The sequence below is a fragment of the Bradysia coprophila genome, unplaced genomic scaffold (assembly GCF_014529535.1).
Source record: "Bradysia coprophila strain Holo2 unplaced genomic scaffold, BU_Bcop_v1 contig_232, whole genome shotgun sequence".
Taxonomy (NCBI): domain Eukaryota; kingdom Metazoa; phylum Arthropoda; class Insecta; order Diptera; family Sciaridae; genus Bradysia; species Bradysia coprophila.
This window is the reverse complement of record NW_023503493.1, coordinates 3346170-3368902: the sequence shown is the minus strand read 5'-3', so window position 1 is coordinate 3368902 and position 22733 is coordinate 3346170. Positions and strand designations below refer to the sequence as shown.

General features: G+C 37.0%; 1 protein-coding gene across 9 annotated transcripts in view; it reads left to right on the top strand.

Moving 5' to 3' along the window:
* Window positions 1–1206: 1206 nt before the first annotated feature.
* LOC119075956 (casein kinase I) overlaps window positions 1207–22733 on the top strand; it is a 72697-nt gene continuing 51170 nt past the window's right edge. For 8 of the 9 annotated variants that reach the window (XM_037182528.1, XM_037182524.1, XM_037182527.1 and 5 more), the window contains exons 1-2: window positions 1207–1391; window positions 5234–5860. In XM_037182528.1, the coding sequence (XP_037038423.1) occupies window positions 5802–5860 (59 nt within the window). In that variant the 5' untranslated portion in view covers window positions 1207–1391; window positions 5234–5801. Of the gene's footprint in view, window positions 1772–5233; window positions 5861–22733 lie in introns of all 9 variants that reach the window. The other variant, XM_037182531.1, reaches the window with a different exon arrangement.

The window sequence follows — 22733 nt, the reverse complement described above, 5'->3', positions numbered from 1 at the left end:
TTATTCGAGCCGCAAACAAACTGAATCTAATGCTTGATTTCTACTTACGCCGTTCTTCCTCCGTTGAGCGCAACCACGCCTCTTTTCTTTAGTTCAAACCGTAAACGGCGTTCTGAAAGACACCTACGATGGCGGGCGAAACACAAATTTCGACAATTTAGACATGTTTTGTTAAACAAACTCAGGGGTAGAGTTCACGGGTTTGTTATAAGGTTATATGCAGTGTCAAATTTATGTTAAATTTCATCCTACAGACATAACCTTATCAACATTCATATGATCACCGTTGATTCACCGAAATCTATAAATAAAATCGTGTTCGTTCGGCCAGTGAAAATTCGTGTTTACAATTCTTCAAAACCTATTGGAGAGTGTGCACATTTTCTTTCAATGGAAATTAGGTCAAATCGGTTTTCTTGGTTTAGTCGCGACAGATCAAGTAATTGTCTTTGTTTATCGGTTTCATGCCTCGTGTCTTAATGACACGTCGAGAGCTTAATAAAATACTTTGCACTCGATGTCATAAATAACCATCTCGTTTTAGTGATGAAAAGTGGAATTGTCAGATGTCAGAAATTTTTCTCTGAGAAGAACCGATTTATTTTCGTTAAGTGATAACTGCCAAAGTTCACTGTCCATCTCTCTCCTCTACCCATGTGTGCGATATAGGTAGCCCTATAAAAACTGTCAAAAATTCGCTGGTGAATGTTGATGACCAATGGTTGTACGTGCCCTTTAAAAAACGTCGAAATATGATTGTCATGAAAAAATGTATTTTACATTCCTTGCGCTCTATAGGCTCTATATGAGAGAACATTAGCCATCGCATATTGTTTTCGTCGTTGACCATAACTAGTCGTTTGGAGAAAAAAAAGACAAAAATCCATATCGTTACCCCCTTGCCACAAACGTATGTACACACTCGTCTACACGATATTTTGCGATATTTCAATATTAATGACAGGAGCTTTACTTGAGGGTAGTCACAGTATAAGTAAAATGGCTAATGTAGGACTATTTAACCGTTCGTCCATCTTGAAATTCAAGACTTGAATCGCTTGAAAATAAATTGCGAAAACACTTTTTCAATTAGAATCCATCATCGTACGGATATTGCATAAAAATTACGAATTTGGACGGCTCGCATCTCTGTTTCCAATAAAAATGTCATCGGACGAACTCATTTTTCACATGACTCATAGCACATCGGTCGGTAGCCATTCTTTTTTCCTGCAGACTGCATCAAATTTTTGTCGGGGTGTATTTTTTCTCAATTCCATCGATAATTGTACATAAAATATTGTAATCCATTAAGTTGAAAAAGAAAAGACTTTCCTGTAGTGAATTACTGTTCCATAAAATCGGTGCTACATCCATTCATGATAAATGCGGTGAGATTTTAAATACATTAAATTGGACAGAGAAGAAATTCTCATTTTACACTTTTTCGTATCGGGAACATTTTACGGCTTTTTGGAAAAAGTTTTTTTTTTCTTCTTCTTCGTTGAGTTAAAAAAAAAGAATCGAGAGAGATTGATCGAATTTACTTTGTATTTTACACATAACATTTTTTGAAGTAAGAAAAAGGAAGAAAAAAATGATTTAAAGGTGTTGGTTTTGTACGTAAGTTCATCATCGATGCACTGGTAGTGGTGGTTAGTTGTCAAAAAAAAAAAGAATTTGTGAAAAGTTTCAGTGAAAAACTCTTTTGAAAGAAAATTGTTCGGTAATAAAAACCGTGGATTGGTGACTCCATTCATAACAAAAAGCGGTAAGGTGTGTTCGATCAAAGTTTTTTGTAATCCGGCTGATTCGATATTGAGAACTCTTTCGTTCGTGAGCTGTAACCGCCTTACATCTCGTTTTTTTTAAGTTAATTTGTTGCCATTTTGCTTAATTCACATTGGTATATATTCGGAATTTATATGGGGTATTACCAGAGCGAGTATTCAGTGCATGTTTCGCTGTCTTGGTAGTGGTTTATATAGTCGGTAATATTGCGAAACTTTTTCGCTTCCACAGACCGATTTCCATAAACAATTTTTATCGGTTTTCGGTCAGTATATATCCTAAACAGTTGGCTTCGATAAATTCAACTGGCTCTGGACTCGGTCTACTTTCGAAAGTAGAATTGTGCCGAGGATCTCGGTCATCATGAAAGTAACGATTCATTTGATCGGTTCATTTCCTATCTCTTCCTATTACCCATATGCTTCAAATTCAAGAATCCATTCAGACAGCCCCATTCATTGCTGTTGAATGTAATCCAATTGTTTTCGAATTTCGTTTACATTTTTTCGTTTCTTTTTGATGGGAGGAGGTAGAACATACAACAGAAACAAATAAGTGCTGTGACGGTGAATGGCCACCATACCTCATACAATCACCTGTGAATTACACCTTCTACCCATACAAAAGTTATTCGATTCCACATACTATCGAAATACAAAGCCACAGCTGTCTTGACTTTTCATTTATTCATAAAGTTTTATGCTTTAATGCCACCGCCGCTATAACACTCACACAGCTAAACCAACGTTTTACATCGTACATATTACAACACTAAACAAACACACATCATTCATATGCAATGCCGAATGTCCCGGAAACAGACAGAAAAGAAAATTAAAATTTTTAGAGAAACAAAATTTCAAATTTTTGACTTAAGAACTAGTTTACCGTTCAACCGAAATTTACTGAAATTATTACTCGTCACAGCCCCGTCATCAATCGTCAGTTTCATTAACAAAACACGAAATTATGTTTTCCATTGCTTCGGTTAGATACAACGTCTATCTCTTTTGTTGCTATTCTATTTTACATTTCGTTTTGTTGTTCAGGTGGTAAGATCAAAATCGAAAACTTGTGGTCTCCGGTTGTGAGAACAGTTTTAGGTTGTCTGTGTATTAACTCACGACTCGATTTGTCAGCCACAAAATTACCAAAAATTTTAAAAGAAAATTGTCTTCCTTGCCGGAAAGGCTAAAATTATTTTCAAAGCCGGTGTCTGCATATCTCTTCGGGATGAGCCTAAGACGTCGAGAGACATCATCATCAACTGTTACCGACAGCAATGACAATAACAGGCCACGTCCTTCACTCTCATACACCACAATAGAATGGTTTAACAAATGAAGTAAAAGATTTTTGAAACATTTCGTGATACTCTGAACAAACGAAGTAGCAGATTTAATCCGTTAAACCATTTACAAGTCATCCGGTTATCTAGTTTTTTGTTCCATGGTCAGAGCTAAGAGACTCTGATGACTGCTTTACTGCTGACCGTGATATTTTGCAGACATTGTTACAACACAGAATCTCGTAAATACAGCGAAATGAGAGTGTTGAGTATCTGCATGTGAGTTTTTGTTGTCTTACGTATTATATACCGTGACTGCTACGTATAGTTTCTTCATTTCATTTCGTCTCAAGAAGAACGAAGAGACAGTACAGTATATGAATACAAGGAACATCATATTCAAATTAAACGAATTTTGACTGTCTTCAAGAACAACAACCGACCAACAAAAAACAGTGCAAATAAAACTGCTCGTATATTACGTCTCTTCGGCGCTATAATATTATCGAGAATTTTATATACAAAACACAACACACAACAGAGTTCTCGTTCAAAAATGAATTCATAAAATGTTGCCATTTTGAATTCCAGCGATAAATTAAGACATTGATCGTCACCACGTTACCTGTGCATGGCATGGAAAGTTAACTCCATAATATTCCTAAAAGAATTTCATTTTTTTTTCGTTTCGTTTTTTGTAAGTCAGTGAATATTGCGCCAACATTGTTCTAACGCGGTGATAATGTCTTGAGCAAATTCTAATTTTTCGAAAAACTATGAAACCGATTGGTGTTTTCGCTTGGAAAAATGGTCAATGTCGGGCATGAATTCGGTTCAATTTCATAGTCAGCATGGTAAGGGGATAGAGGTGTTCACAAATCGTAATTGACGTGAAACATTATTCTAAACAAATGAAGTAGCAGATTTAACGATTTTTGACAATACAGGCGAGAAAATTGTCATTTTCTACCTTCTGCTGACACTTCGGAAGACTATGTTTTGAAAAACGTTGTGTCTAACTCGGGTAAAAAGTTGGAAATAGCGTTCGCAACGCCCTGGCCACAAACAACTCCATCGAAATTCAATTTACAACTTTCCTTCCCTCGTTGAACAAATAACAAATGTTGCCAAAGTATACAAACCATTGAAGGCAATGCAAATCCTCACAAGACACCTGGAACTTTCGAGTGCAGCGCATCTTACTTTAGCAGCGAAGATTTCAATAGAAATTTTTCAGTGGTGAAATACACTTCCAACATTCAAGGCATCATATTCACCACATTCCATATCAGTTATATAGAAATCGCTAGCGGCTACACTAAGCTATACATGACGCTGCACCCGAAACTTGGCATCCCCATTTTTTGCGATTTACTGTAGGTTTGCATTACCTTAAGAAATCAGTATCTATATGTCCCATATGCCGTGGTATGATCCCTTATGTTAGTCTATTGGTCTTAAAACCGCTGCCTGCTGTTTAAGAATCCATTAACCATATTAAGTGTTCCAGTTCGTTATAACACAATTGTGGGCCGTAACTTCAACTGTTCGAAAACTGTGCTAACTGTTCGAACTGGAACACTCTATACAAACAGCTATAAAGCTGACTGGTTGATGGACGAACATTTTGAAGTTTTAGATTTTGTATCAACGCAACGCAAAGAGTATTGATCAAACACTAGGAGATACCTTACACAGATGAAGTAGTAGATTTAATGAGTTTTTGATTGCAAAAATTTGATTTCGTCAATGACAAAGTCCATTAACCTGTCACAGACGGCAAGCAAAGCAACAGTTTTACGATTCAAATTATCATTTGATAGAAGATTTTCAAAAATTAATTTCAGAAATCTTTTACTTCATTTGTTTTGAACGCGATTTTTGCTATATCAGACCTCATCAGAGCTTGTCGTTTATTCTTGGTGTCGTTGTCGTTAACAGATGACAGCCGTCTGTAACAGGTTAAGCTAATATTTTCCAAATTGCCGTACACTGTTTAGATATACGCTGACCGTGTGTTGTACACTGGTCGTTGACGATTTTGTTTTTTTCCCTCTCTTTTGTCTTAATTACATTGATCCAATTCCAGTTTAATTTTCGTTTATTCTATCCAACGTTATTGACGTTTTGCCTTTTTCACAATTCTCTTTCCAGAAATAACTTCTGCTGCCATCAAGAGTCAACCGTTCAAACAGTTCAACGAGTAAAGTGAGCCGAAATCAATCCAACGTTTTCGGTGAAACGGTGGTAACGTTGTGTGACTGGCCCATTTTTAATCGAAATAAAAAGTGAGAAAAACAAGTGAAATTAACCGTTAATTTGTGTGCCCTGTTTCAATTTATCTTGGAACAAACTCATTATCGAATCGATATAATTCACAACACACACAGAGAACGAATCTAGATATCGATAAGTGTTTTCTGTGTTTTTTTTTGTTTTTCTATAAATTGATAAGTTTGTGATAAGAAGAATTCAATAGAATCAAACCCAAGGTAAATTGAGAGAGAAAGAGAGAAAGTTTCGAATTAAACCAAGCCACAGGAAAAAAAGTCAAAGTCGAAAAAACAAAAAAAAATGGCCACAGTGTTATCATCATCGTTGTTGTTGTCGATGCCATCATTATAGTGCGGTTACATACTCGAGCCCAATATTCCATATAATTCCATATTGATGTGTATGAAAGTGGCTCAATCAGTGAAAAAATCAATTCAGAAATTGTGGTATGCAGCCGTCGAGAGAGGGCAGACAATCGCGGGATCGCGACATGAATAGACAAACCGGGTGAGTGATTCACAATTTTCATTTTTTTTTTTGCTGCTGCTTCTTTGTGGTTTATCAATTTTTACTGTGAGATAATCGCAATATGAAGGCGTCAGTGTGTAGCTGGGTGTAGCACTCTGCGGTTGACGTGTGCTGAAAAAAAATTATTTAACTCCTGTGCATCGTATGATGCAAACGATACTTTGTGCACGTGACAATCGTAATGAAGAGCTGCTTCGCCGTTATGACAAACGTTTCAATTTGGCTGCGTCCCATCTCATCAGTTACTTTTCCGCACTGCTTTTGTTTTCCGCATTGTTGTTGCCATTTCCATACTAACAAAACGGTAAGGAAAAAGTCACTTCCGATCACTCAAACCCTATCACCATATGACCGAAATCCAAGGTCAATCTACGGCTTACGACGGTTCTAATTGTTTATCTCAGGGCGTAGATTCTCGTAGCTTTCGTAACTTTAAGAATTCGTAACTTGACAGCTCTTATGGGATTTTATACACGCAACTGCCAAGTTACGAGTATTTTGAGTTACGATAATACGAGAATCGTTACCCAGTCGACTGTCATTGTAGGAAGTTTCAAAAATTAGTGTTAAAATGAGTGTCGCTTTGTTCTTCATTTGGCTTGTCACAGTTGAGTTAGACACTAGGTAGACCCTTGCTGCACCAAGATGGAAAGACGTGGAAAGAACATAATGTTTTTCACCTTTCGATCCACGATGTGGGATGGAAAAGCATGTGACCTTCGGCTCCTACGGCTAGACGAAGTTAGTTTTTCGGCTCTGCTTACATAGCGTAGACAAGCCGACTAAAGAGTGCAACAAACCGTTTGTCGTGCATTCGTTAATCGTGGCAAACGTTGATCAAATGAATTTTTTCAGCCCTCGTGCCCTATTTTATCAAACTTGTACTGACTTGGCTACAAAAAGTACTATGCCGTGTCTACCAATTGCTCATACCTGTCTCTGTCTCTCTATTTCCCTGTCCCACATTTACGCATCAATTTGTAATGCAACGCGATTGTGTTGACGAGTTATTTGCATTACATTCATATCCATTCGAATAACAATGACGGTCAATTGTTTAGCTCAAACAGCAATAAAAGTGGATAACGTGACATATGAGGTTGCCATAAGTAATACACACGCACACACACATCATACACGTTCTGTATTTATTGGTATACATGCCTCGCTTGTCGTCAGTTCCATTGACCCTTTTAAATACACAAGAAAGTGAAGAAGACGGGAAAAAAACACACACCAACCGATCCCCATTCAACGCATGTTTTATTTGTGGTTCAACTATAATATTATACCACACGCACAGGACCACGGTACAGATGTTTTATGGGATGTTAATTTCGTTTCCATTCCATTTCATTTTTGCCGGCAATGAAGTTGTATATGAATTGCTCGGTCGACAAATTACATTCCTCTGTAACCGTTTACAGACGGCAAATGTAACGATTCAATTCTACTACTTCTTTTGTTCAAAGTATCGCGTAATGTTTGATGGCAAATCTTGTACTTCCTTTGTTTTATCATTGACTTAGCTGTATATAAGAGAGCACTAGCTGGAGATTGTCGTTCAATGTTGACGTCGTTGTTAATAACAGATGATTAGCCGTTAGAGAAAACGAGTAACTTACGTGACGGGGACAAGATGGCTCACCAAAATTATCACGGTTCGATTCCCGTGTCCGACAAAATTCCACATGGAATTATTCTAGCGATTTTATCGCATTGGTAAAATCCTAAAGTTCACTCAACCTTCATAATTTTGGTAGTGTCAGTGGTCTTGGTGGCTGCAAGGGAATGTACACACTGAATGACTCGTATGATGTAACCGAAATACGATGAATTGTGTACATATGTCTAGCGTACATTTAGGCGAGATGTATCAGTTATGCGCCTTACTTTCCACAGAGAGTATTTGCACACTCTGACGCGTTGTTCGAATGTGACGTTAAGCCGGTTCTCCAGACTGTCTTTGTTATTGGTCGTAAAAGTCTTTAAAGAAACAAACAAATCACTTGTGACCCATTTCATACCACAACTTCGGGATGGTAAAAAGGTTCTTCGTCCTTTGACCCGTTGAGTCTTGTGTCTTCCGTTCGATTTTTTCTCTCTTAATTTTCTAAATACGACGACATGACATTTCCATCGATTTCACCATGTCTAGTATTGTCCGTCTAATACAATGAATGACAGTCTCATCGATTTTCGTATTCGAGTCAGTCATCTTTGATTTTATTTTCAAAGTCATCGTATAATGGCATTTTCATGTTCCATATTCTCGGTGTGTAAGATTGTAGGCAGTACGTATGGCGTATACATTCGACTTGTAATTTATATTTATTATATTAGATTGGAGAAATAAACGGAACGGTAAAGTGTCCAATCAATTCTCGATTCGATCGATTGATTCGAAAAGTAGTAAGCGAACGTTTAATGTTGCCACATCATATCAGAGGACACACAAGAGTACACTCTGGTGGAATAGATATTATGACTAATGTACTCTTAGGCGGAAGTTATATTTCACTATCGTGATGGCACTAAGTTTGGGGAATTTGGTAATTTTAAGGAATTTTGTGGAACCTACGAAATTTTGTGGAATCTAGAGAATATTGTGGAATGTAGGGAATTCTGTGGAATTTAATGGAATTTTGTGTAGTCTAGGAAATTCTGTGGAACTTAGGGAATTTTGTGGAACTTAGGGAATTCTGTGGAATTTAATGAAATTTTGTGGATCTAGTGAATTCTGTGAATCTAGAGAATTTTGTGGAGTCTAGGAAATTCTGTGGAACTTAGGGAATTTTGTGGAACTTAGGAAATTCTGTGGATTTTAATGAAATTTTGTGGAATCTAGTGAATTCTGTGAATCTAGAGAATTTTGTGGAGTCTAGGAAATTCTGTGGAATTTAGGGAATTTTGTGGAACTAAGGGAATTCTGTGGATTTTAATGAAATTTTGTGGAATCTAGTGAATTCTGTGAATCTAGAGAATTTTGTGGAGTCTAGGAAATTCTGTGGAACTTAGGGAATTTTGTGGAACTTAGGGAATTCTGTGGAATTTAATGAAATTTTGTGGATCTAGTGAATTCTGTGAATCTAGAGAATTTTGTGGAGTCTAGGAAATTCTGTGGAACTTAGGGAATTTTGTGGAACTTAGGAAATTCTGTGGATTTTAATGAAATTTTGTGGAATCTAGTGAATTCTGTGAATCTAGAGAATTTTGTGGAGTCTAGGAAATTCTGTGGAACTTAGGGAATTTTGTGGAACTTAGGGAATTCTGTGGAATTTAATGAAATTTTGTGGATCTAGTGAATTCTGTGAATCTAGAGAATTTTGTGGAGTCTAGGAAATTCTGTGGAACTTAGGGAATTTTGTGGAACTTAGGAAATTTAATGAAATTTTGTGGATCTAGTGAATTCTGTGAATCTAGAGAATTTTGTGGAGTCTAGGAAATTCTGTGGAACTTAGGGAATTTTGTGGAACTAAGGGAATTCTGTGGATTTTAATGAAATTTTGTGGAATCTAGTGAATTCTGTGAATCTAGAGAATTTTGTGGAGTCTAGGAAATTCTGTGGAACTTAGGGAATTTTGTGGAACTTAGGGAATTCTGTGAAATTTAATAAAATTTTGTGGAATCTAGTGAATTCTGTGAATCTAGAGAATTTTGTGGAGTCTAGGAAATTCTGTGGAACTTAGGGAATTTTGTGGAACTTAGGGAATTTAATGAAATTTTGTGGATCTAGTGAATTCTGTGAATCTAGAGAATTTTGTGGAGTCTAGGAAATTCTGTGGAACTTAGGGAATTTTGTGGAACTAAGGGAATTCTGTGGATTTTAATGAAATTTTGTGGAATCTAGTGAATTCTGTGAATCTAGAGAATTTTGTGGAGTCTAGGAAATTCTGTGGAACTTAGGGAATTTTGTGGAACTTAGGGAATTCTGTGAAATTTAATAAAATTTTGTGGAATCTAGTGAATTCTGTGAATCTAGAGAATTTTGTGGAGTCTAGGAAATTCTGTGGAACTTAGGGAATTTTGTGGAACTTAGGGAATTCTGTGGAATTTAATGAAATTTTGTGGATCTAGTGAATTCTGTGAATCTAGAGAATTTTGTGGAGTCTAGGAAATTCTGTGGAACTTAGGGAATTTTGTGGAACTTAGGAAATTCTGTGGATTTTAATGAAATTTTGTGGAATCTAGTGAATTCTGTGAATCTAGAGAATTTTGTGGAGTCTAGGAAATTCTGTGGAATTTAGGGAATTTTGTGGAACTAAGGGAATTCTGTGGATTTTAATGAAATTTTGTGGAATCTAGTGAATTCTGTGAATCTAGAGAATTTTGTGGAGTCTAGGAAATTCTGTGGAACTTAGGGAATTTTGTGGAACTTAGGGAATTCTGTGAAATTTAATAAAATTTTGTGGAATCTAGTGAATTCTGTGAATCTAGAGAATTTTGTGGAGTCTAGGAAATTCTGTGGAACTTAGGGAATTTTGTGGAACTTAGGGAATTCTGTGAAATTTAATGAAATTTTGTGGAATCTAGTGAATTCTGTGAATCTAGAGAATTTTGTGGAGTCTAAAATATTCTGTGGAACTTAAAGAATTTTGTGGAATCTGAGAATTATGTGGAACTTGTAGAATTTTGTGGAATCTAGTAAATTCTGTGGAACTTAGGAAATGTTGTGGAATCTAAGGAATTTTGGAAGTTATTGAGTATTTTGTGACTTTCTTGAATTGTAGGAAATTTGGTTAAATTTAGGAACTTTCGGTGAATTACTTCTCCAAAATCAATCACTCGCGCGAAAGAGACGCAAGACATTGACGAAAACGTGATAGAAAGAGATGCAACTTGATTTGGTGGAGCACGCACGGGTCTTATGAGCTTACAATTTAGCCGTCAATAAACTCGATGACAAAATGGGATTGGACGACATTCCAAAAACAAAATTTTCAATCGAACACAAAACGATATCTAATTGCTGCGTAACATTCTGAAGAAAATTGGTCTCTCTATTGACGATCGTTATGTTCCCCTTTTATAACACAAAATGAAAACAATTCTTTCATTCCATTCAAATCAAATATTACACGGGAAACAGAGCGACCGCGTGGAAGTCATTAAAACTTAAACGATTCACGATACATTCTCCGGTTACCAGCCCCTGTGTATACAATATTAATTAGGTGTTTTAACATCGGCTTCGGTTATTTATTATTAATTGACGAAAAATGTTTCTAATTTATTGGACTATTTCGAGAGTCACATTACTCGTCCGTCTAAATTTGGATGGATAAACGAAAACGAAACATTAGCCGGAACATAATTCATGTTCCGATAACTCTTCCGTTCAATATTCAAACGATCTTTGTTTCGTGTGTGTGTAACGGCCAATGATAATTTAAGAAAAGAAAATTAACGACCGAAATTAACATCATTTGCTTAAATTTTATCACAAACAAAGGCGCCCGTTTATATTGTCTTTCAATATCCGACAACGTCTCCCCTTAGTGTTGTTTATTCATATATACATTAATCGTCGACCGTAATTCTTCGTCGAACCAGGAAAATATCAACAAATTTAATCAGGGCCGTAGCTAGAAGATACTGACCTCTGGGTATGTACAAACTCATTTCTCCGATAATGGATTTATCGATGAATGTGAAGACAAAGAATGGTCTAATGTCACCGCGGATGACATAGGTTTTCGAAAATGGACACAAACGCACTCATTTTCATATGATTTTGACATAAATAATGAATGCGTTTAATGTAGTTGGACTGATATCGACTGATCGGCCATGTCTGGTCCATACATTCATTGCTATTTATGTCTAAAAACACATTTTCTGACAAAAGAGGCTATTGGAAGTTAAGAAAATTATCAAGAAATATCGTCTTTCGAGTGAGTGTTTTTACTTGATAACTTTCTGAACTTCCAACAGCCTCCCGCCACTTTTATTTTGTCAGATAATGTGTTTTTAGGCATAAATACCAATGAATGTATAGAACGTGTACGGCCGGTCAGTCAAGATCAGCTCATTTACATTAAACGCATTCATTATTAATGTCAAAATCATATGAAAATGAGTGCTTTTGTGTCCATTTTTGAAATCTTCTATCATCCGCGGTGATACTACACCACAACTGGTCTTTGCAATCATTGATAAATCCATACGAATAACTCGTTGCCCAGTGGTCAATATCTTCTAGCTACGGGCCTGAATTTAATGTCTTCGCCAGTGTTTCGATCTCGATTAATTTGTCGTCCCTGTCGCAATAATAACTACACAGTGTACGTAGTACCCGCAATAGGCAATAATAATATCAAAAACCATCGTTGCATGCGGTTCTGTCAACGTCCCACACACAATATGCACAGCGCATACACAATAAAATATGAAATAACTTTTAGTATGCGTATGTACTGTGTATATCCATCCCATCCACAATGTTTTATTATCTTTTAAATTGATTTTATTGTCACGTGGTGCAAGTGACTAATGACAACCATATTCGACATAAGTCGCTTTTGTTTTTACACTTTTTCTCTGTATTTATGTAATATCCCTATACTGTGTGTGAACTGTGTACCCGTAGGGTGGTCCTAAATAGTATCGAGTGAAACGAAATAGATCGATTCGCAATAGTTCGTCATTAGGACAACTTCACTCGAATTCGCTATAGCAAACAAATGGTTTAAGAGCAGGGGCGCCGACTTCTAAGGACAAGCGAGGCTCGGGCACCACTACTTGAATGATGAGCACCACTACATCTTTCCAGTTTTACTTGAAAGAGCACCACTACTCCCAAATTCGCTTGTTGTAACAGCACCACTACTCCCAAACACAAGTTGGCGTCCCTGTTTAAGAGAGTGAAGTTGGTTACGTCTTAAGTGGGAGTTACGAACTTTCGAAAGGTACTAATCGCAAAGATAACGACTCTCAGAGAGTCAAAACTCATCGACGCCTCTTTTTGTACTTTTCTTCGATAACAGATGACTAATCGTTTCTAAAATGGTAACTGATTCTGATAACACGGAAAATTGATCTGAAAAATGTTGAGTGACGCAGTTTATGCTCACATAGAACATGTGACTGTGACAACGTTACGCAGATGATACCAATTGTGAACACAACGTGAAACATTATTCTAAACGAACAATGCTTCTGAATTAGGTTCAGGTGGCTCAATCAGTAGAGTGATGAACTTACGCCCTAATGTCACGTATTCGACTCCCCTGTCAAACATAGTTAGGGTTTTTCCCAATCGTAAATGATTAATTTCTGTTAGTTAACACTAGTCAGCTCTATCGACCGTAATAGGTCTCTTAGGCACTGTATTGTGTGGCTATTCGACACCTATGTTCTTATAGATCAATCACAACTGTAAAATCAATCTCAGGCGCGCCGAGTTCTGTACGGCGTATGGGGCAGATGCCCTATACGACTTCCTGTCGCCCCATACGTTGCCCCATACGGTTTTACGTATTTCTTTTGTTTACCAAAATTTTGCCCCATACTGATTGCTGATAAAAAGTCGGCTCGTCTGATCAATCTAAAATATCGGCATGGACATAGGCCCTTTTGCGGCCTAGGTGCTTCGAAAGAATGAGCATTCTTGCATCCTTATCATTCAACTTAAAAGCTACGAATCGTATCAACCACCGTCTGTATTAAAATGACAGCTGCTGTCAAGTTAAGAATTCTTTAATTCCTAAATCCACGAGAATCGGTACCCAGAGCTATTGAAATCGAAAATAATCTCTGTCCAAACGAACTTTCGAATCACCCTCCACTGTGTGTTATCTCTCGTTACGCATTTGCCGCATATCATTGGCTGATGTTTCAGGATAACAACTGAGTGTTTACGTAGCTGATATACAAATTGTAATTTTATCTATTAGCAAAGTTAGTCATTCCATCGGTGATTAAGAGAAAAATGAGCCAAGAGATCAAAACTCTCTCGGTAACACATTTTGAAGAAAAACTTTTTTTTTCGGTTTTTCGTTCATTTATGGATGGCTCGCCTACAGAATTTATTTATGTTGAATGATAACAATGATGATTTAAATTGGTTTATTAATAGTTGACTGTTAAATACATACGCAAACATACGCACGCATGACGATGATGTTGTAACAGATCGAGTGCTAATGCTGCTGCTGCTGCTGCTGGCCGGCAAGTGCCCATACTCTGGGTGTTGATAAGTTTTGTTGTTTCTTTCTTTCACCGGCATACGATTTCGCCAAATTAAAATCATTTTCCAAACTTTTATCTCTGGAATTAACGAAAATGTTTACGCAAATTTCGTTCGAGAAGAAAACCACTCAACGTTTCGATTATTCGTGTGTATATAATCGAACCATAAAACACGCTGTCACACCAATACACAAATGTGTTCGTTAAGTTAGATGGTGTGTATTACATATGCGAGTAATGTGAGACTCGTACCGATGGACGAATTCGTTTGAAACGATGTTTCCTCCAACCTAATTGTCATTCAGATGCAGGGCTTCGTATTGGGAATTTTAATTCGGAAAATTCGGAAAAGCTCCGAAAAATTCGGAGAAAAAATTGCAAAAAATTTTCGGAATTATCTTAGAATTATCCGAAATTTTTCCGAATTTTTTAAAATTTTCATAATAGAGGTGGCCTCAGAGTCGTTCGTTTTCATTGCGTTTTACCTTCGTGTACGTGACAGTTGTCATATCAAACAATGTGCTCTATTGTATGAAATGCCAACTGTCATGTACACGAAGGCAAAACGGAATGACTTTGAATTCAGACAAAGCCCTGATTTAAATGTCATCTCTATCTGTCGGCGTCCAAGTCTAAATTCGTCAATAATAAGTTGGTACGACTGTGGCGAGATAGTAGGAACATTCGAATGACAGTCGGCTCATATGGTAGAGAATGTGAGAGAATTTGTATATAATTCTCTCACATTCTCTCCCATAGGAGCCAACTGCCATTACAATGTTTCTTCTATCTCGCCACGCCACAGGCGTACCAACTTATCATTTCTCTGGTCTCTAACAACAATCAATGGTTCACGTTCCGACTCTGCGAGGTAGAACGCCTAGAATGACATCTTGGCAGCAGGGGAAAGAATTCTCTCACAATTCTTTCAGACTGGGCTCATTCATAATCTCACATTCAACCCAGCCGTCATTTCTCTAAGAACGCGATCAAGAAATGTAACGGTTTCTCTCAAGTAATTTTTAATGACAGTTCTCTCATTGTTTCACGGCCGAAGTGTCATTAAAAATTAACAGCGAGAAACCATTACATTTTTTGTACGCGCCCTAAAGTATAGTTTCCACTAAAAAAGTGCACTCCGTTTAGCCTCCGTTTACATGACAGTTGTAAAATAGAACAAATGAACTGTCACGTAAACGGAGTAAAAAATTGAAATAAATTCAATTTCCACTCCGTTTGCGTGACAGTTCTTTTGTTCTATTTTACAACTGTCATGTAGACGGATTCTAAACGGAGTGCTCTTTTTAAGTGGAAACTATACTTAAAGCAACACTTTTTTTGTATAGAGGGTTCGAGTTCGAATTCGAACACAATAACACACCAACCTTGTTAGGGTAAAGTATAGTTTCCACTTAAAAAGAGCACTCCGTTTAGCCTCCGTCTACATGACAGTTGTAAAATAGAACAAAAGAACTGTCACGCAAACGGAGTGGAAATTGAATTTATTTCAATTTTTCACTCCGTTTACGTGACAGTTCCTTTGTTCTGTTTTACAACTGTCATGTAAACGGAGGCTAAACGGAGTGCTCTTTTTAAGTGGAAACTATACTTAACGCAATCCCAAACAAATCGCTTTTTTTACAGCACTCAGCCCGACAAAGTTTGTGTATGTTCGAATTCGATCTTGAACACTCTCTTCCAATATTTTCGAAGCTTTGAAAGACATCGAAAATTCTCTCTGATTTTTCATTGAACGCAAAAACGGACATCTCGACTACATTCAATTTGAGTAATCGTAGCGTGTTTAGTGGCTGCAAAACGATGTCGTACTTATTCATTAACTTTATGACGTCTCTATTAACATGACAAAATTACGACGACAGTTACATCTTGTCAACACACACTTCATGAAACCTATGAAACTCATGACGACAAATCGCGCGAGCCTAATTTTTTCCATCATTTTTGTATTTAACTTCGTGCTACTTTTTAGTTACATTTTTTCTAGTTTAAATCCGTCAATCGTCTTTGGAAGACTTATCGTAGACGTACAAGCGACATACAATGTAAACGCGTTGTGATTATTAATACACGAAAAAAAAAAAACATCGGGAAACGAAACGTGATAGAAATTCGATCACATTGTCACATCGAATCGTTTAAAATAAAGAAAAAATTGGTTCGTCGAAACGTCTCAATTCGTATTTATAACCCAAATCAATAAGTGCAATTCGATTGTTTTGGATAAATAAATTTTAATCGAAATGAAATAATTTGGTCACAAAATATTGGTACCATATGTGAACGTAATGATGATGATGATGATTCAGTGTCGTGGCGTGGCTATTAGGTGTAATAGTGTGTGTGTGTGGCTCTGCTGTTATTTGTTTGTTAAATGATTTAGTGTTTTTTAGTGTGGTTCTATCAATAAATTTCTTTTCAAATATTATCTGTCTGCCTTAAACAAAACAACCGAACAAATCGGTGCTTTCGGTGCTTCGAAACAACATTTTGATTTTTTTGTTTGTTTGTGTTTTCTATCCGTAACCTTGACCAACAATTAATGAGATTAGAGATTGAAACGACTCGATTCGAGATGTTTGTTTCTTTTTCGTTTTGCATATGAGAGATGGACACACTAACCGCATGAACAACACAACAACAATAAAATTTTATTAATTGAATTGTCTGAATGACGTAAGGAATATGAAACCGGAGGTGTTTTATATAGATGTGCGAATAGGAAAAAATTGTTAAATTGGGAGGGCTATCGCGATAAATTGTTGTTAATCAAAAGTGAGATTGCTTTTGGGTTTGTGGTGTGTTTGTCGAGGTGTTTGTTCAAAAATATCTCGCCGAGATCGTTTTGATTGATAGTGAAAAGTGAAAACGAGCAGTCGTATAAATAGCTTATAGGTCATGCAGTGATTTGCATGACATTAGTGATTTGCATGACATTCGATAGCATTTCGTTCACACATTGAATACACATTCTTATCGTGTAGTTTACGGTGTTATACTGACAGTGTACCGCTTTTCCTTGTGAATCGAATGATCACATGTCTCTCTCTCTCTCTCTCTACTATGAGTAATCTCTGCTTTTAGCACTAAGTACTCACTCCCCTCTGTTCAATACGGATCAAATTCAATAATTTTATCCGTGTTATCCAACCCTAGGGGACACCACTTCGAAAACCGGAGCACTTTCCACGACTTTCCGTGATTTTTGAATGGATACGGGATTTTCCGGATATTGTCGAATTTTCATGACTTCGTGACTTTTCGTGACATTTTGTGTATTTTCGTGAGTTTTGTGACTTGCCAGTAGTTTCCGTTATTTTCCAGTACTCTCGGACTTTTCTCTGACTTTCCGTCACAGTAGTTGACTTTCCAGAAGACTTTGTGACTTTCCGGACGTGAATTTTATCGGCACTGTGTCACGATTTTCCGGAGCCCCAATCAGCCTATCTTTTTACAGCAAAATGTTTTGCTTAAACAAATGAAGTAAAAGATTTTGCATTAAACACTAGGCAACGCTTGAAACAAATGAAGTAACAGACCTAATCATTACATCGAGATACACTCTCCATTTCAAAAACCTTGATAAACAGAAATTAATTGGGAGCAACGGAGCATTCATTGTAATCGCAAGTTTCTTCTTCTGTGAAAAATAGTCAAGAAACGTTCAATGCAAAACTTCGGAACAATTCACCCAAATTACTGTGTTGTCTCAAAGGCAAACCAAAACCAAGTTTCACTTTCGTACACAAACTTCCGTCCACTCCCAAACAACGAACAATGAAACAAACCCTTCGCGTACACCGAGCCTAGATATCATTTTTGCCGCCGAAACGGTCCGTTCCAATTACATAATTAAACTTCCAAAATAGTTTTCGCATTCGGGGTTTCAACATTTCGATATGTTCCATCGACTTCATATAGTCAGAAAAGCGTAAATAATTCACCGATTTCTATTAGCAAAGTGGATTGCTGTGGCTGATGATGGTTTACGAAATAAAAAAAAAAATTGAATGGAAAATGGAATAAAGGTTTTGGATTAAACAAACTTGACCGCAAAAGGTTCGGTTCAAACAATCCGCAAAATGTTCCACCAGGGTTTCCAGTCTGTCTACACGAAATTATTAATAAATTTACTGTGCAGCATAGAGAGCCGACAATCTGTTTCTCATCTATCAAAACTGTATCATACATAACCCAACCAACCATATGATCTCAATGTGACACAATATTCCGGTCTGTATGTTGGTTGACCAATTAATTTAATTTTCTTACCATTAAAGTAAAACGAATTACCTCAACGGTTCCGACCGTAATATTAATTGAGTATTTTCAAAGCCAAAACGTATCTGTCACACAATCATACACTTTACCACATTGTACGGGCATAGATACCTGGTGAAACATGCATATAGCTCCGTAGATTAGTCAAGTGTATCATATGGCATAAATGACGTTTTATGGGCACCATCGAGACATTTCTAGTTTTTTTCTTTCTTTTCTAAATTGCACTTGAACTTACAAATGGTTTACGTGCAAGAAAAATGATTGAGCATTGCCGTTCGGCTGTGTATAGACGTTTCGATTACCTACGTAATATCAAGTGAATGATTTATCGTAATATCAGTTGCTTAACGAAATGAAATTTCGTTAAAAATCAAAGTGAGTGACAAAATGTGACTAACGAAAATTTGTTTTTTTTTTCGTCTCTCCGAACAAAAAGCGATAAATTGAATCGATAAGTGGAAACAATTAGTCAAACAACAGTTGCGCAGAAACTTATCGCATAAAAAAACAAAACATTTTTTGCGGTAATTAAACAGAGACGACAAATTTTGAAATTATTGAAACGTGAAAACGATGTGTGCGAAACATTTTGTGCCGAAATGCGTTCATCATCGGTACACCTGGTCAAGGAGTTGATTGTCTCATCGAAATTATCGGGGTAACGTTTTGTTTTTGGTTTTATTTTGCTTATGATTTAAGTTTCCATTCCACTCAACAAAAAGTACTCCGTGAGAGAGTCGTGAGAGAGCAACCTGTCAAATAAACAAACAAAAATTGAAAAAAAAATCAATTTTGTCTCTCACACGGAGTACTTTTTCTTCGGTAAGAGGAAATGAAGGATTACTGTCAGGAAAAGTATACTTCTGAACCGAACCGATAATGAATCGGAACGGGTCAAATTCATCGGGCTGTACGTAATTGACTCATTTCGACTTGTGCAGAGATCGACCATGGATTGATAATTGAATCATTTGTGGATTGAATCTGACGCTTTCCTTTGTTCATTAAGGTCCTAAGTACCTCCACATTCAAGCTAACAAATCATGTCGCTTCATATCTCTAGTCGAGCTCTGTACATCGCAAAAGAATCAACTTTGTTTAAACTCAATTTGACCGGTTCTGCACAGATTTGTCGATTTGTCTAGATTGGGTCGATATAAATAATTTTTGTTCGAACAGTAGGGTGCGCAACGCGCGTTTTTGAAAATATGCATCATGCTCAAGGCTGTTTGAAACGTCAAACACCACGAAAGAGGTCAGTCGAATTTGAACGAATGAATTTACTTAAAATTACAACTTAACGATAGATTATGTGAGGTTACGTTTAAAGGCACATGATGTAAGGTCCAGGTAGCTCAATCGGTAGAGCATAGGACTCATACCCAAGAGGTCCCGGGTTCGACTCCCGGTGCAAAAATGCTTGCCTGGTTTTATTCTAATCACTTGGTGATTAAGCACTCGCTATTAGTTATCTAATGGCTGTACGACCGTAACAAAGTCGCAAATTTCAAAGAAATCCAATATTCGATTTCTTCGCAACAATCACGCCATATTGACATAATGTCAATGACACAATTCACAATATACAACAGACTGTAGGATAAGCGCCATCTATGATCGACTAGACGCTCATTGGGAAAATGCATGAGTCATTAGTGATGGTTGTTGTCTTCGCATACTACTCGTGGCTTAGAGAATTCACAACGTATGGGACGTTTACACGGTCGATTTGTGAGCTATCTGAGTCCGAAGAGATATGATGAAAAATCACAATTCATATGATCAAGTGACTTGTGCAATAGCACAACAGGCCCACTAGAGGCTTAGGTGCTGGGCTAACCCTCTTCCCATCTAATCCATCCAATCCAATCCAAAGGCACATGATGATTCAAAGACGTTTGAATGAATGAACGAAACTTAAGTTAGGTTACGTATGAATGTACCATAACTTGAAGATGATCTATAGACGAAAGATGACGATTGTTTTAGTCAACTTTCATAAATTTTCGCAGGGTTCGTCCAATTTTGTATGTGTGGTTTGGAGATACAGACGTGCTTGGTATTACAAGAAAAATGTTTTTTTTTGTATGGCAAACAGTGGCTTGAAGTTCGGCATTTTGACCGGTTTCACGGGTCCAGCAACTGAGCCGTCATACAAAAAAATGTTTTTTTTTGTAATACCAAAAAATTCCACCGCCATCTTCGTCACTATTTCTAAAAGCGGCCCGTAGCACTTCCATATCGTTCGAACGAAAGTTACTTCATTTGACCCAAAAAACCCAAATCTCATGTTCATTTCGGGCGCACCATGCTTTCAGTATGACTACAAAACTCCCTCCATCATTCCCTTTTTAGGAACAGTTTCACATAATTGAAATTGCAGTCTGTTTCCATTTACATTCTGGTTTTTTTACGAAAATCTGCTGAATCGGAGAGCATACAAAACACCGAGCACAGTTCTGAATCATTTGCTTCCGTGAATTTTAAAACAATAAAATTTCTATCGAAGCGAAAGATAGTGAAAAATAACCGAAATGCAAGTGACATTGTATGAGCCACAAAATTTCTTGCCTTTTTCGCATATTTCTATTCTTCTTATGGTAAAGTCTTTGTAAGCTATAGAAGGCGTAGTGTCATGATGTCTCAGTCATCTGCTATTAGCTAATCAAACATTGAAGTAGTAGATTTTCTACCAATCACTCGGAGTCAACTTTAAACAAATGAAGTACCAGATTCGATGACTTTGTTGCGATACTCTGGTCGAATCGCAGAAGCATCGTTTAGCCTTTGATAAATCAATTTCTGTTATGCACATCAGTGTCTATTCCACATAGAAAATGCTGTTTCGTGCTGTAGCATATCATTTTCTGTTGATGTTGTTGTTGTCGCTGTTTGGTTGCCAAAGAATACGCATCGTTATTCCGGCAATTATATTTGGATGATCCAATTTTTCTTTTCTTCTGTATGCTGTATGCATCAGACGAATATTTTTACGTTGAACGCACACAGAACACATCGATGCTGAAATATTTACGGTCCATGCATTTTTCTATTCATTTCAAATATTCATCGCAACTCACTTGAACTCCCGCACAGACATTGGTAACGTTTACATCAAAGCGGATTCAACCATTTTTCTTATCTTCTACTTTTTTTGCTGTTCCCATTTTTATCGAAAATAATATTTGATCTCAAGCGAACAAATATGTTACGAGTCAACGTTCCGGGACGGATACGTTAGATTTATCAAGTTGGATTTTTATAACATCGGTTATAGACGTCTATGATGTTGTACATACCTAATCCCCAAGAAAGTCCTACTGTCCCACAAAAACAACAAGATTCAATTGACTTCCTTAGTTCTCCTGCACCTGTTCACAAATTCCGTAACTTCAACTTTCTAAACCACTTCCCCCTTTCAGTGGAGTAATCTGCCTCAATTTGCATAAGGGACTTAGTGACGTCATCGTCCCATTTAAATTACACGTAGCGATGGCGTCACTAAGTCTTTTATGAAAATTGTGGCAATACTCTTAGGAATTGAGGCTTTTTATCAATCCGTCTGGGTACTTCATTACGTAATTACGTCAACAAAGGAAATTCTCTTTATTTCGAAAATACCTCCGCCGCTCAAAAATATGCTTTACATAAAACCAATGCGAAGCCGTTTTGCTGTATCCTCTGTTACGGAGAAAACTTAACTTTTCTACAAATTTAGTTGAACAATTCCATTCAGAAATTCTATGAAAAAAGTACATGAATTTTCAATCAGAAGCATTCAACACCTCGTATACCAGTTCGTAACCATCAATTCACTCACTCTGGTAGTTATAACAGTCACAGCGATCTACATATACATAATTCATAATAGAAAACATTCTCACTCATGCTTTTGTATGTATGTTTCAGCTACACACCCTTTCTGAGATGGAGTGTCGCTTTATTAGTACGTGGAATCGTTTTGAGGGATTCTTTTGAAAAACAGCCGACCGAAATCGGACGCATTTTCTATTGGAACTTTTTATATGTGCCCAGTAAAGTATTCGACCCCAGAAGCCAAAACCACTTTCAAAAAAATTCTTCGAAGCTCGTGTGGCTGCTAAGAGGTCATCAAAAACCGAAAACTTGCACTTTTCTTACAAAAATTTCTCCAGTCACACGAGCCGTTCAGAGTCGTATGGGGTGTCATTCGAAAAGTAATTGCATGTACTTCCGGGGCAAATAGGGTCTTATTGGGTTTAAAATTCATCTACACCGAGATATGTACAGTTGAAGTTTTCAACCGAAGACTTACACTTTTCTTACAGAAATTTCTCGAGGCACACGAAACGTACGTGGTCGTGTGGGGTGTCATTAG